This window comes from Camelus bactrianus, chromosome 6 (assembly GCF_048773025.1).
Source record: "Camelus bactrianus isolate YW-2024 breed Bactrian camel chromosome 6, ASM4877302v1, whole genome shotgun sequence".
Taxonomy (NCBI): domain Eukaryota; kingdom Metazoa; phylum Chordata; class Mammalia; order Artiodactyla; family Camelidae; genus Camelus; species Camelus bactrianus.
In genome coordinates this window covers 10,397,992-10,412,755 of record NC_133544.1, presented here as the reverse complement: position 1 = coordinate 10,412,755, position 14,764 = coordinate 10,397,992, and the positions used below count along the sequence as shown (strand labels likewise).

The 14,764-nt window shown below is 34.8% G+C and overlaps 1 protein-coding gene across 3 annotated transcripts in view; it reads right to left on the bottom strand.

The window, feature by feature from the left end:
• The window catches only part of BTBD7 (BTB domain containing 7), an 83,702-nt gene that overhangs the window by 36,545 nt on the left and 32,393 nt on the right, over window positions 1-14,764 (bottom strand). For 2 of the 3 annotated variants that reach the window (XM_074365101.1, XM_010968718.3), the window contains exons 2-3: window positions 13,439-13,626; window positions 11,656-12,735 (exon numbers count right to left, since the gene is read on the bottom strand). In XM_074365101.1, the coding sequence (XP_074221202.1) occupies window positions 11,656-12,735; window positions 13,439-13,520 (1,162 nt within the window). In that variant the 5' untranslated portion in view covers window positions 13,521-13,626. Of the gene's footprint in view, window positions 1-11,655; window positions 12,736-13,438; window positions 13,627-14,286; window positions 14,332-14,764 lie in introns of all 3 variants that reach the window. The other variant, XM_074365102.1, reaches the window with a different exon arrangement.

The window sequence follows — 14,764 nt, the reverse complement described above, 5'->3', positions numbered from 1 at the left end:
ATTTGATTATCAAAATGTAGGTGGGGGGGGGTCACACCACTGAAGACTTTAGTTAATATTTTTATTGTTTACACTCATAAGCAAAGAACTATCAACCCAGAATTTAAGATGAGGAATAAGAAATAACAAAGAAATTAACCACACATTTCTGAACCTCTCACAATTAGATACATGCTCAGATATCAAGAGATTTAGAAAAGCAATGTGATGCCCCATGTATTTTCTAGAAATACTTTAGTGAATCATAGTTTCAAAATTGAGCATTGCTTTTTAACTTTTTAACTTCATTAAGAAGGAACACTGATAGTGAAAACTTAGGGGGGAAAGGGGGTAGGAAGGGATAAATTGGGAGTCTGAGATTTGCAAATACTAATATATATAACAATAGATAAACAAGTTTATACTGCATAGCACAGGGAACTATATTCAGTATCTTGTAGTAACTTATGGTCAAAAGAATATGAAAATGAATATATCCATGTTCATATATGACTAAAGCATTATGCTGTATACCAGAAATTGATACAACATTGTAAACTGACTATACTTCAATAAAAACATATATACAAAAAACCCCACCACTTCTGAAAAACCTAACTCTATTATAGTTAAAGAGGAACACGGTTAAAAATAAAGACATTTAAGTGTGCAAACTGTTTTCAGTTTTCTGGCAACATTTTCAGATTGGTGGCTCTTTCACCTTCAAGAGTCATGACATGTAAAACATGTATCAGAACTTTTATGGACACATCAGTGCTAAGTATGAGGCATAGAAAAATGTTTTAAGGAAAAGAACGAAAACAGAGCTCAAAGTCTTTTAACATATCAAAGCCATCTCCTTTGTGGAGGCATATTTAGTAAGGCTAGCCCAAGTTAATTTATAATAGGAATTGAAATTCCTTTTCGTCTAAATATATGAAAAACTAACTGGAGGCAAAAACTTTCTGGTCAGTTTATATTCATTGAATGTTTAGCAGGTCCATAAATAAACATTCCAAACTAAGATTCAGTCTTCAGGAGGTATTTATAAAAAGATATTATTTGTTAAGTGTTTTTCATTGGGGAGTGAGTCTAAAGGGCTCTTAAACACCTTTTGTACTTGTATTATCTTAATATTCAAGCAGGGCATCTCTCATATTTTCAGAAACAAAAATACAGTTATTGAAATAAAGTAACTATTCTGTACCCATATAATTTTTCCAAAATTTATTAAGTATGTAAAAATCAAGACAGAATAACATGTATGGTGTGGTACTATTATATTACAAAAGAACAAGATATGCATGTGAAATACACACACACTTATACACATTCAAAGGTTTGTAAGGAAACTCATCAAACTGTTCACAGTATGTCATTAATAAAGACTTGGGGAAAGAAGTGGTAGTAGGAGAAAATACACTTCAGGCTATGTTTCTATACTATTTCCTTTTTTTCCAACAATAAGCATGAACTGCTTCTGACATAAATTCATTCAAATTTAAAATTGTTACAAGGAATGATTTATTTATGAATGTTACCGAACTTACTCTCTAGAGTTTTTTATACTGAGTATACAGGAAACATAGTTACTGAGTATAGAGTTTGGTAAATTCTTGTTTTGAAGTCCATCTTTTGATCAGTGTAAGTAGCCTTGGGGAAGTAACAACTTAAGTTATTCATCTCATCTCATTTCTAAAACGGGCAGGATAGCAGCTACCATATGGGCTACGGTGAAGATTAAAGGAGGTATATTACACAAAAAGAGCTTAGCCCAATGTCTTGCACACAGATTAATAGCTCAATAATCAAATCTATTTTAATTCTTGGAATAGTTTCCTCTAGCTACATCCAAAACCAGAAGTAGACAGAATGCTTGAGGCTGGCCAGAGTCCTTCCACCCTGGATATTTTAGGAGTTAAGTGCAACATTCGATTTTAAGGCAGAAACTTCAACTCTCCATATCAACACTGAGTTTGAAAAGCCAGGATATTTGTATAGTCCAGAGGTTCTTCCTTTGTTATTTTCCATCTTCACTCACTAATGCCCACCTCTCCCAATCCTATTTTCCTTATATTGGCATAACCTTCATCTTGGACTGCATTAGTTTCTGCTCTCCTTGGCAACAGAAGACGTAAGAGGAGTAGTCAAAATCTGACTATGGTAGAGTCAGAAAAATAAAAATAAGCTGGGGCTTCAGGAAAAGGCAACAATTTAGGCCACTTCTCTTGGTGTTTCTGAGAGAAAAAGGGACTATAATGGAATCAAAGCAAAATGGGAGTTCACACCAAACAGCCCACCACCATAGGGAAAGCTCTATGAATCATTTTTGGGGCTCTGTTTTGCCATCTAACATTGGATGTTTCCTGCAATTGTATCATTGTTTAAAAAGTCTGAATCTGGTAATTTTTTTACACTTTGGAAACTTGGTCCTGTGCTGTCAAATAATACAAAAAGAAAATAACTCAATTCTTATCTTTAGAAATTGTCTACTAAAGAGTTAACACAATTCAGTTTTTAAAACATTTGTTAAAGCCCTCCCACCTGTGAGCCAGGCATAGTGCCTGGTGCCTGCACTTCTATGAAGAGGAAGAAACGTGCCCAAATTGAGGAACCCAAGCAGAATTTATATGGTTAGTATGTGGCAGAGGCAGGATTAGATGTGGCAGACTTCATACTTATAAAACACCAATTAATTTAGTCACTATTATTTATCTCTGAACCTCTCTGAGCAAATGGGAGACCCATTCTCCAAGTTTCATGGAATTGCTGTGCAGATGAAATGAAACAACATATGCCAAGTGCCTGCCAGGTACACAGTGGCATTCAAAGACTGTTTAATTGTCTTCTCCCTGGTATTGCACCTTGTATAACAATGGCGTTCAAAAATGTTAACCTGAAATCAAGCTTCTCTCTGTTTCAGAATATGTTGCACTGGGCAGCATCACTGCAGATGCTACCTGCTATCCTCATGGTGACCAGAGTTCAGCATACTCTTTAAATAATATAAATGCTCAGCTCTTTCTCATCCCAGAGAGGTAGTTTATGTTGTTCAAAGTTTTGTGTTCATATCCATACTGAGTATAGTATCTCATCTTTTATCTTATATTAATATTTGTAAAGTTCAAATTAAATCCAATTGCTCAGACCCTGACTACAATAAATACACAATTTGGGATGGGGAAAAAACCTAACCACACCAAACTAAACCAATCTTCCTCTATTTCATTCTCCTCTACCGTGGCATCGTTGGGATTTCTGCATCACAGAATAAAGATTTTGCTTATTGTTGAGAAAAGGCTTCTAATTAAACTCTGCATAGTTTTAAATAAAAAGGAACAGAAGACATTTGATAGAATTTACTTCAAATGAACTGTATGTATTTTTAAAATAACACTTCTTGCTATAACTACAAAGTACCTGATATACATTTACATTCAAAAAGTCATTTAACGAGCCATGATATTAATTTACATTCACTGTGTTTTAAGTATACAAAATAAGGGCGAATAAACACTCCACTTTTAATAGACAAGAAAATGACAACTCCTTACAATTTTATTTTCCCTTAATAAAACAAGACAAATAAGCAGCAAAAAGATGCCTAATTTAGAATAAGAATTTCCAAGTTACTTTAACATCTTGAATTATATTTGCATTATTATTGCAAATGTTTTTATTATTGAAATTTTAGATACATAATTAGTTAAAAGATAAGATTATCCTTAGGCTAAATTTCTTTGGACTCAAAAGATTAATAGCCTTGACTGGCTTTAGAATATTCTAAATTCAACTGATATTCTATTTTATATCAATGGGGCAACAAAGTAAAGAGTTGATGAGACAACTGTATTGAAATTTAACTTAAAACCGAGTTTAACAGTAGAGAGTTAGACATCATTTAGACCACATCTAAATTTACTTTTATAAATAATACTTATAAATAATGTACTTAATAATACTTAGTAAATAACATACATAATGTGAGTTTGGTCTTAAAGACAAGGTTAGAACTTGGACATTTAGTGATCAAAGTCAAAGATATTCTAAGACCAAAGAAAAGTGTGAGCAGAGGGTCAGAGGTGAAGACTTCATAGGCTGTATGAAAAATGGTTTAAGTTTTAAAATAAAATGTGCAATTAAATATTTTAAATATTACACATTAGAACTCTACTCACAATTTTGAGTAAGTTTTTGTAAGTGCTAAGTTTCATTATGATTAGAGATGTTTAACTTGAATCATTTGAACTGCCATTCCTGAAACAGATTAATTCTTCATCTATGTTGGATGTTTAACTGAAACTTGTATTTACTACTCTGGTCTGTTGATAATAGTCTAACTTAGCTCCATTATTCTCTAGGAAGTATATCCAGACTGATTTGCTCAAGAGGAAACAATTACAGACAGAAGCAAAATGAACTGTCAGCTCAACTGAAATGAGACAGAAGGAAGAGTGTCAATGTGGGGACAATGGAGAGGACGGGAAGAGGGAGGAATGAATTTGAGTGGGGACCGTTAGTCTCTGCTATTTTGCATTTGTTTCAAGTCACGCACTCCTAGAATCTGACCAAGCTGCTAAGAGAAAAAATTAGGTCATCGCTTTCAGTTGTTTCTCTGTCAGGTTTTTAATTCAATAAAATAAAATCACAGGTATTACAATTAAAAATATGGGCAATGAATTTGAGTCCATTTTGGAACTAAAGGTATAAATAAATTTCATACTCCAGAGATTGAAAAATGAATTTCTGATCAAGATAAAGAAAACCTGCAGTTTAAAGCATTATACTGTAAAATGTCCTGCACTGGAAGAGGCATATAGATTTGCATGCTAATTCTGGGCTATTTTGTTCTGAGGTCAACAGCATTTATGACAAGGAAACACAAGTTCTTCCTGTACGCCTGTGGGTTGTTAAAAGTTGATGAGAAACCCTATAGTTCTCCTAGAAAGTGGATTTTTACTAAAAAAATTTATAAATCAATAGTATATTCTCACTGTCCTCAGATTTTCAGAGCTGTTTACCCAGTGCATGCTAAGGTCATTGTATAAAGTCAGTGATCAAACACCTTGTCCTTCTTTTGAGTTTCTGAGGCTCTGCCAATCTATTCATCTGTTTTGGAGTCTTATACACTAGTCCTTTCATTATAGGTACTGTTATCAACCAGGTTTCTAAGCTGCAACCACAGAAAACAACTCTAGTTGGCTTAAACAGAAAAGGAATTTATTTGAAAGGATATTGTCAGTCCAGAGTTGCTAGGAAAGCTGGAGAGCCAGCTCAGAAAATAAACAAGAACAAAAGGCTGCAGAGTGAGGACTACCCCACAGAAACAGCCCAGTGAGCACCCTGTGCAGCTCTGGGACTCTGGCCATAACTGCTCCTGGACAGTGAATACCATTACTGGCACCACTGCCACTGACTTCTCTCCTTTTCCACTAGATGCTGCTGCTCCCACTCTGCTTCCAGAAAGAATTCTCTACAGTCCCTGATTCTCTGTGCTATCAGATCTAGATTCAAAAAGCCTAGGTCATGTGCTGAAGCCCTAACCAGAGAGAAAGCTGAGAAAGCAAGTATCTGACCTTTTTAGGTTTTTACACTGGGAGGTGGGCTCTGCCTTCTATTAACACCTATACAGTGAGGAATTTCCCAAAACTAGGACGGAGTTCCTTATGCTGGGCAGCTGAAAAAGTCAAATGACTGATACAGAAATACTCGGCTATTCAGGAAAACATCGCCCACTCAGTACAAAGTCCTCTGTTCTCTGGCTAAGTGCTCTGAAGCAAAGTCTGAGTGGTGAACTACCCAGGCTCCTGCGCCCACAGCATTTAAACACCAAGCTGGCCCACAATTCCCCCACATGCTTAGCCCCATGCCAAGTGGGTCAGCTACAAATCAGGCTCACAGAGGAGACTCCTCTGAGTCAATGCTTCAATCACTAGTCTGCTGATTTGTCCCTATGAGTCGGCCACATCCCTCAAAATTGCTTCTCATACTGCTCCCCTGTCTCACCATGTCCAAATTCCTGGGCTTGGGGTTGGAAGAGCTGGTGTGAGTCACAACTTCATCATTTACAAGCTTGGGAAAAGGTTAGTTATTAATCTCTGAGCCCCACCTACTCATAGGTTGTCAGGATAACCAAAAGAGAGAAAGTAAAGGCTCTTTGTAGATGAAAACTGTAAGCATGATCTCATTAATTAACATTCCTGACAGATTTGATACATTCCCCAGTTCTTCAGGATTATGGCCAATCTAGGTGTCTCTGGTTCTTTTGGGTACTTATGTCATGTCTTTATCTTATTATAAAAAATTAATTTTGTAATCAAAGCAGTATATGCTCATAATTTTAAAAGTCTTAAACCAAAGTCTTACCCTAAAAACAAAACTTCCTGTCCTCTCTCTTTACTCCCAGTCCTGCTTCCCAGAGACAACTACTATCAATTCTTTAGCTGTTTCTTCTGGTACTTATCTCTTTACATTATAATTTTTATGAAATCAACATTCAGTGTTCAAATCCTCTTTTCTCACTTCATTTTCTATAAATCTACTGCTAATTCTTCATAAATAAACCAAAAGATCCATAAAACCTCTTTCAACGTCACTTGTTACTTAATATCCAAACATTTAGGTAACTGATTTCTTCCAGTCTAGACTGGATGCCCAATGTACCTAATGCACAGCTAATACCTAGGATTTCTCTTTTTTCTTTCTGGTGTTAGACCCCACTTTCTGGACCCACGCTTCACTCTTGGTTTACTTCATTCTTTAGTGGAATACATCCTCAGTAACTTCCTGAGTAAGGGTACATGGGAGGTAAGTTTTTTGAGGCAAAACTGAAAAAATGCATTTATTTAGGCTGACACTTGATTGACAGTTTGGCTAAGCAATGAATTTTGTGTTTAAAATAATTTTCCATTAGTTTTTTTGAAGGCACTCTGTAGCATTCAGTTGTTGCTACTGAAAATTTCAGTACCCTTCAGATTTCTATGGAACCAAATTCTCTCCTCTCTGCACCATTTTAGAATCTACTTTTTCCTTAGTATTTCCAGTGAAAAGGATGAAATTTTTTAATATAGAAATTCCTTTAGTTTCGGCAATATTTCTTATATTATTCCTTAGATACTGTCTTCTCTTCCAATTTCTCTAGTATATATTTCTAAAACCATTATTTAACATGTTACACCTTCTGGATGAATACTTTAGTTTTCTTATTTGTCTCCACTGTTGTCCATCTCTTTGTTACTTACTTTACTTTCTGGATTTCTTCAACTTTACCTTTCAATTCTTCTATTATAATTTTCATTTCCAAAGTTTGTTTTTACTTTTATAGCATCCTATGTCTCATTGTTCAATAAAATATTCTGTCATATACAGATATTTTGATTCTATTGAAGTTTTCTTCTGCTCCCTTCATTGTCTGTTTCTTCTAGCATTTTGTCCTTATCTCTGTCTCTATTTGGAAGTTTTCCTCAAATGTCCAGTGAGCTCTGGATGGCTTTTTATACTTAAGACCGAGGTAGTAAATAGCTATTTGGATGCTGTTTTGCACAAGCAGGTTTGCTGCCTGTAACCCTCTCTGCAGAACAACTGGAAGGCAAATCAGCTATTTGATTGTGTAACTCCTGAGCATAATTTCATCATGAAGCCCCAAAACAGGTCTATATGCTCTTGGGCTGTTTACCATTCACCATTTCTGGAGCCCCGTTTACTGTCTTGTATCTGAAGGTTTGGACCAGAGCAGGAGAAGGTCAGGGAATGACTTCATCACTTAGTCTGTAGGCTTTCACATAATTCCAGATTTCAAACGTGTGCCTTATCTCCACCCTTCTTTATAGCTATTTCCAGATTTGGAATCTGTCTAGTTCACTTTCTCTGAAAATAAGCCTCATATCTCTTGTGTTCAGAAGGGAATTGAGGGGGCAGGTCAGGATTTTCCACCTGGCTGCAAGTGATAGTATTGTAAGACTAGATAAATGGACCAGTGAAACAAAATGAAAAAGTACTGACCCATGTATATATACAAGGGAGCTTAATAAAGGGTGGCACACATCAGGGAGGGAAATGCATTGTTTAATAGAAGGTGCTCAGAAAACCAGCTTACTATGTGGAATAAAACAGAACCATATCGTTTTCCAACACCATATATCAAGATGCATTCCAGAATGGGGGAAATGGTACAACCACTTGGTATTTAGACTCAAAATCTAATCTCTTTTTAGTTGTATACTGTGCGTATCCCTTCTTTCCAGAGTACTTAGCACCTGAGTACTTCCCAGCCTGAGCCATTCCACAGTTCTGGTAAGTGGGCTGCCTCCCTTCTCCTCAGGAGCCCCTTCCAAGCTCTAGAAGTCTACAGACCTCTCCTCTCTGGTAAGCCAGTAATCAGTTCTTTATCTGCTTTCAAGCTTCCAAATATTTCAATATCCTCTCTTCTACTGTTGTTTTCTCCCCAAATATCTTTGTCCTTGAGGGTTTACTTATTTTATTCCTTTACTATAATATTAGTGCTTTGGAGGAAATAAAAATAAATGTGTATTCAACCTGCAATGTAGGAAACCAAGTGAAGTTAAATCTAGTCCTAAAATGCCAGGCCAGTAAGTTGACACCCCCATTACCTGTTAATTCACCTTCCTAATAGTGACTGCCTACTTGTCTGAATAAAATACATTCTCATTGTGGGCCAGGAATCCTCCCTTTTATCCACTTGCCAAACCACTCTTGCTATTTGCCTATACTGTCCCTTTTTATGGTGTTCTTAAAGCTATTGTATCACCTCTGTATCTTAAAAGGCATATGTAGTGTCAAGGTCCTAGCCTCCCTTGCTAAAATTTGTCTCCTTTTAAAACTGGGTTTTAACTTTAAAGTTAAATTTAATCTGGAATAAAAGGTAACAGTAGTTAATTCATAAACATTTGCTGAGTAACTTACTATGCCCCAGGCACTGGGGACACAAAGATGAGAATAATATGGCCTGGTCCTACCCTCAAGTTACCCAACAGTTAGTCTCACAGCCTTTCTTAACTGGGAGTCCTCATCTCACTCATAGAACACAGAAAATTATTTCAGTGACTATTTTCTTAATTGTCTCCAAAATGGCACATAACTAGTACCATGCTGGATGCATAGGAGACATGCTAATTCATTACAGGTAATAGATACCTCAGAGTATTTACTGTAAGATTAATCTGCTTGCAGAACTCTAATAGAGAAAAAATAACTGTTGAGTGACAAACAGCCAGATACAATAGTTTGCTAAGTGGCATACACCAACTCACTAGTGATAAAATTATAAGAAAATCTTAAAAACAGTGATTACTTAGAAAAAAATCTGTAAAATATTCTTGATATGGGGTTTAGTCAATATAATCATAAAATTATTTTTTAAAACTTAAAAAATTAGTTTCAGAAAAGACTGTGGTAGTGAGTACTACATGTTGTGATGATTATCATTCAGCAGCTAACATGCGACAGTAAGAATGCTTACTATGTACTGGGCACTACTCAGATCACTTAACTATATTATTTTCTTTAATCTTCATAATCCTACCTTACACGGTTACTATTCATATTTTACAAATGAGAAAACGGGGGCTTAGAGAGGTGACTTACTTTAAGGTCAAACAAGTTAAAACATGGTAGTGAAGGATTCAAATCCAGTTTGTCTGGTTCTAGAGCCTGAGCTCTTATGCTTTATGGTATAAAATCCCTCTCCAAGTGACTCAATATTCTCCTTCCCATGGAAATGAGGTAAAAATTATATTGAAGTTATGGTCTATTATAAACCCTAAATCCATAATGGGTGTGGGAGAAAGATAAGACCTACATGGTGTGCAAAAAACAAAATACCAAATAACCCAAACTCCGTAATTTTGAATAATGAAAGAAAACAGAGAGCCATGCACAGCTACATTTAAGGGAATATTTGTTTGCTTGTTTTAAGTAACTAAGATTAAGGTACTGCAAGGAGTGTTGTTTTATATTAAATGTGCTCCAAAAAATACAATTTCTAGCCAAATTACATATATAAAAATTTTAACTCACTTAATATGAAAGAACCAAGTATTATCCAAAATCCAAGAACTGGCTCACCATTTTACTTTTCATTAAGAACTTAACAACAACAAAACAAAAAAAATATTTAAGGGATGTTCTCCTATTTTTAAAAACAGTAAAGTATATACAATATACTTTGGTTTCTCATTATTTAAACTTGTAAAAAAATAAAACCAATTTGAGAAAAATAGAGATTATCGTATCTTATCGGTAATGTTGCAACCTTTAAATTTTTCTGTAGAGGCATTTTCTGACAAATTTGGTTTTACAGAATAAAAGAATGGTAGATCAAGATGCTAGGTTATTTCTGATAACATTTTCCTATAGTCTGACATCTAAATAGTCTACTATTACTAACAATGTTTGTTTTAAATAAGAAAATATTTTAATGACATTTTGATTATAATAAAACAAAATTAGTACTATTACTACACAGGTAATGGTAAAATAAGATTTAAAAATTCTTTATGTAATAGAAATCTCAACTTTTCCCATTCACGCTTATCAATGTCTTCTTATAATTTCTCCCATTTTATTACTGACACTGTTACTTAACTGGGGCTTTTATTTTTATTTCTCAAAGTCCTATTACTTTGTTGATTTAGCCACATAATACACATTATTTTCAAGTCAGAAAAATGTGCTTAGATTTCATTACCTAAATTAATGTCTTTTACCCAAACCATAAACATTCTTTTCTAATTGGCAACTTATAATGTTCTTTTAGCAAATACTCATTAGCTAAATTTCTCAAGTAATTTCATGTCATACAGCTTGTTTTCTTTTAATATACGGCTACAGAAAGCTAAGAGTGCATTCTGTCAAGTCTGCAAATTCCCTTTGCTCTCACAGGGAGGGTCTCTTTCCAGCTCTGAAACGTTAAGATTCTAATATTTACCAACAGATACACAATTCTTTTAATGCAACTTTCATGTATTTATTTGCCTATAACACAAAAAGTGTGCCATTCTAACTTAAAAATTTTAGTTTAAATTAAATGAAGAAGGCATGTGAGTCTAAGCACTAAGTATGCCTCATACCTTATAGGCTGCTGCTTGATGTACAAGCTGAACTTGAAAAGAAGATACAGAATATTTTAAAATTTATATCAGAAACCTTGCCCAATTGTTTGATTCAAATAAATTTGTATCCAAATGGGATTATCTTCATTTTTGTGATGAACTTTCATTCTTATTCTAAACATTTAATCATCATTAAGGCACTGACTATAAATATGAGAATCCGTTACCCAAGGAGTCTTCGATCAAGAATAACCTTGAAATCTGGGAAACAAGGCTAGCTCAAACCTCTAGGGCACACAGGGTGCAGGTGGGTGGTAGCTGAGTAATTACATATTCCCACACCGATCATCTAACATTAGGGAAGAAAGAGCCTGCAATCTCATCTGTTGCTTAGTCACTAGTTTTGAACGCTTGGTTTTAATACCAAATGAAGAGCCACATTAATACTAACCCTCAATTCTGTCTCAGATGTCGTAACTACAGATTTGAAAAAACTGCCCCTGTCGTATGCCAAACACTGAAATCATGCAATGTATTGGTTGTGTTTTTAATTTGGAAGACAAATATGTAATTCTAGAAATCAAGATTAAAAATCAGAATTTCATACCTTGTGCAAGCATGTTAAATTCCAAGAACAATGCTATGTGGTAAAGTTCCATGGCTTCTTCTGCCCTAGTCATGTTTGGCTTCCCTGCGACGAGAGCCTGAACTTCACTGAGACTCCCCACAGAGGGGCTACAGTGCAAAACGGAGAGGTCCACCATGTCGGTATACATACAGTGTAATATAACTTTCGCATATTTTTTTGGTATAATGGACTCATCTAATATAATTCTTGTGGGAGTCCTCAAAGTTCGGTCTGTGATTTCTTCACCAGTCCGTATCCTCCTTTGCAATAAATTTCGAAAAAATGGGGACCGTGCTGAAATAATAGCCTTGTGAGCTTTGAGCTCTTCATCTAAACAGTTCTGATTTCCACCAAAAGCTTCAACCAGTTCAGAGTCTGAAGAAAAACTAAGGACAACATCATAATAACACATGTAATCAAAGAGTCCACGCATATCTACATCAAGGGAATTTGGTGTTCCAAATTCTTCACTAAGCTGAACGAGGATATCAACATTCTGAAACCTTGAGTCCTCCATTCCAAACTCTCCCGTATAAAGGTAGTGTAACAACGCAGAAAACATGGGCATATCTATACCAGCTGTATTGATGTCCATTATGATCTCTGCCCCATACTCGGGTGAGGAAGAAAGTAGTGTTTTAAAAAATGGACATCTTGCCGCCAAAATGGCACGATGAACAGGAAAACAAGTTTCTTGAAATATTAAGTCTACATCAGTACAATACTTGTACTCATAAAGGTCGGCCATATCTTTCTGCAATGTCCGGGCTTCTGGTCTAGCCAAACTGGCTTGTAGAGAAAGTTCCTTTAAGGCTGAAGTTCCCTCATATTCCTCCACTAATGCATTGACATCTCTAACATCCCACCCAGAGAGGAGTTCTCGCATCTGCTTGGCGTGATCAGCAGACCTATTAGATTTCCGACGCTTGATAAACTTCTTTTTGAGGGTGGCAAGGCCAGAGGTTCTCTTTTTTTTGTCTTGTGGTTTCTCATGGCCATGGTCAAGGCTATATAATTTTGATTCACAACCATAGCCTTGCTGAGAATAGGATGATGTTCCTAAGAAGGAAATTAAACAAATGAAAATTTGTTTCTTTTTTCTTAGCAGTAGTTTTCAACATTCAACTTAACACGTATTTTGTGGTAAAAATTTCTTACAGACAGACATTCATGAACCATTCAAATAAATAAAATTGACTTTTTTTTTTAACAAAGGAAGATAAAAAGTTCAAAGAATTCATTTTTATATTAAATAAGGAACAGGGACAAACAAAGTACATTATTAACTGTAAAAAACATTGTTGATTCTTTGGCTATCAAGGGTATCACAGATCTTCATCATGGATTTTTGGGAAGTAAGAGGCAGATTTGTAAATTAAGAATATTACTTATATATAATTGTGAAATATTTCTTTTTTTTCCTTCTTAACTACACCAAGGCTGCATTTGTATGGGCAAAATAAATGGACCAAGACACAAGAAATATATATTTTGCTATTTTTCACACCAACAGAGATTGCTAGTTTTCCTAGGGTAACTGGCAATTATTGTTAAGACAACCAAAGAAAAAAAATCAATTGTGCTATGGCAGAGTGGTTAGGATAAAAATCATATAAATCAGATTTACATTTTCTGGGAAAATAGCTGGATGCTACAGAATTATTATACATAACTTTTACCATAGCTCAATCCTCTTTTATCTAAAAAGACCACTGAAAATACAATTCTATTTACATTCACAAAAGAAAACTGAAACAGTTACCTATAAAAGTCTGTTGGGCTTGAGAATTTCCCCCTACCCTCGGGGAACATGAATGAGGATAGTTAGATGCATTAGCACCCATTTTCTTCAGTCACTCAGGCATTCCATCTGCTGGTTCTTCAGAGTGTAATCCCAGAGGCCTTTATGAACTTTCAACCCTGGATCCAGTAGCCTCTTTTCATCCATTTCTTGATATAAAACAAAAATAATTTTATTCATTTTTTTCAAATGTATCTCAAATTGCACAGTTAAAAAAAGCAAACAACCGAAAACTGCTTTTGTTTGCAAATAATGATATGCTGTCAAATTCACATGTAAAAATTCCAGAAAATGTAAATAGTTAAACTTGAATTATGAATCAGTGCTAGTTGCAATTTTGAGCCATAAAATGTACCAATTATATATTTTCTAAGAAAGTAAAAAGTGGTATATCAGACTTATTTAAATATAGTTACAGAAAGAGTATTTCAAATCACAGAGAAAAGTATTTAGACTAAAAAGAAATTTAAAAAAATTATAATCCTTAGAGGCAACCACCAATCGTTATAATCTAATATTCTCAGAAATTTACAAACACTTAAGAGGTTGATACCAGTACTACAAATACATGTATGTTGATGCAGACATACAAAATGCAGATAATTGAGTGGTCTGCTGTTTTTCTACTTTATATAAAATTGTTTAAATTGATCCTTAACCTGTGTAATTGGGCATTTTACTGAAAGTGGGGGAAAGGAAAGGTGGACAGTTAAAACTAAATTACTGGGCTGGGAGAGGGATAAATTAGGAGATTAGGATTAGCAGATACAAACTACTATACGTAAAACAGATAAACAATAAGGTCCTACTGTATAGCACAGCACAGGGAACTATATTCAATATCTTGTAATAACCTATAATGAAAAAGAACATAAAAAAGATTATGCATACATATACACATATGACTGAATCACTATGCTGGACACCAGAAACTAACACATTGTAAATCAACCATACTTCAATAAAAACAAACAAAAAAAGCTAAATTATCTTTAGGCTACTTGTTCTATAGTAATTTTGAGAGAAGTTATAATAAATACAGTGGGGAGACATAAAAAAACCCCAAAACTTTTATCTATCTTCCCTATAAAGCCCTGAAATAAAAACACTACTTTCTTTTACCTCATATTATGACTTAACATGGACAGGGCAGTACCAGTAAGAGTTAATTTTAACAATTATTGAGTAAATTCCACATCATGGAACCTTAACTCTAAGAGCTACCAGCAGGAGACATAAACACAAACAGAAGAAACTCTATAAGAGAAGAGTGTTAATAGGAGTACT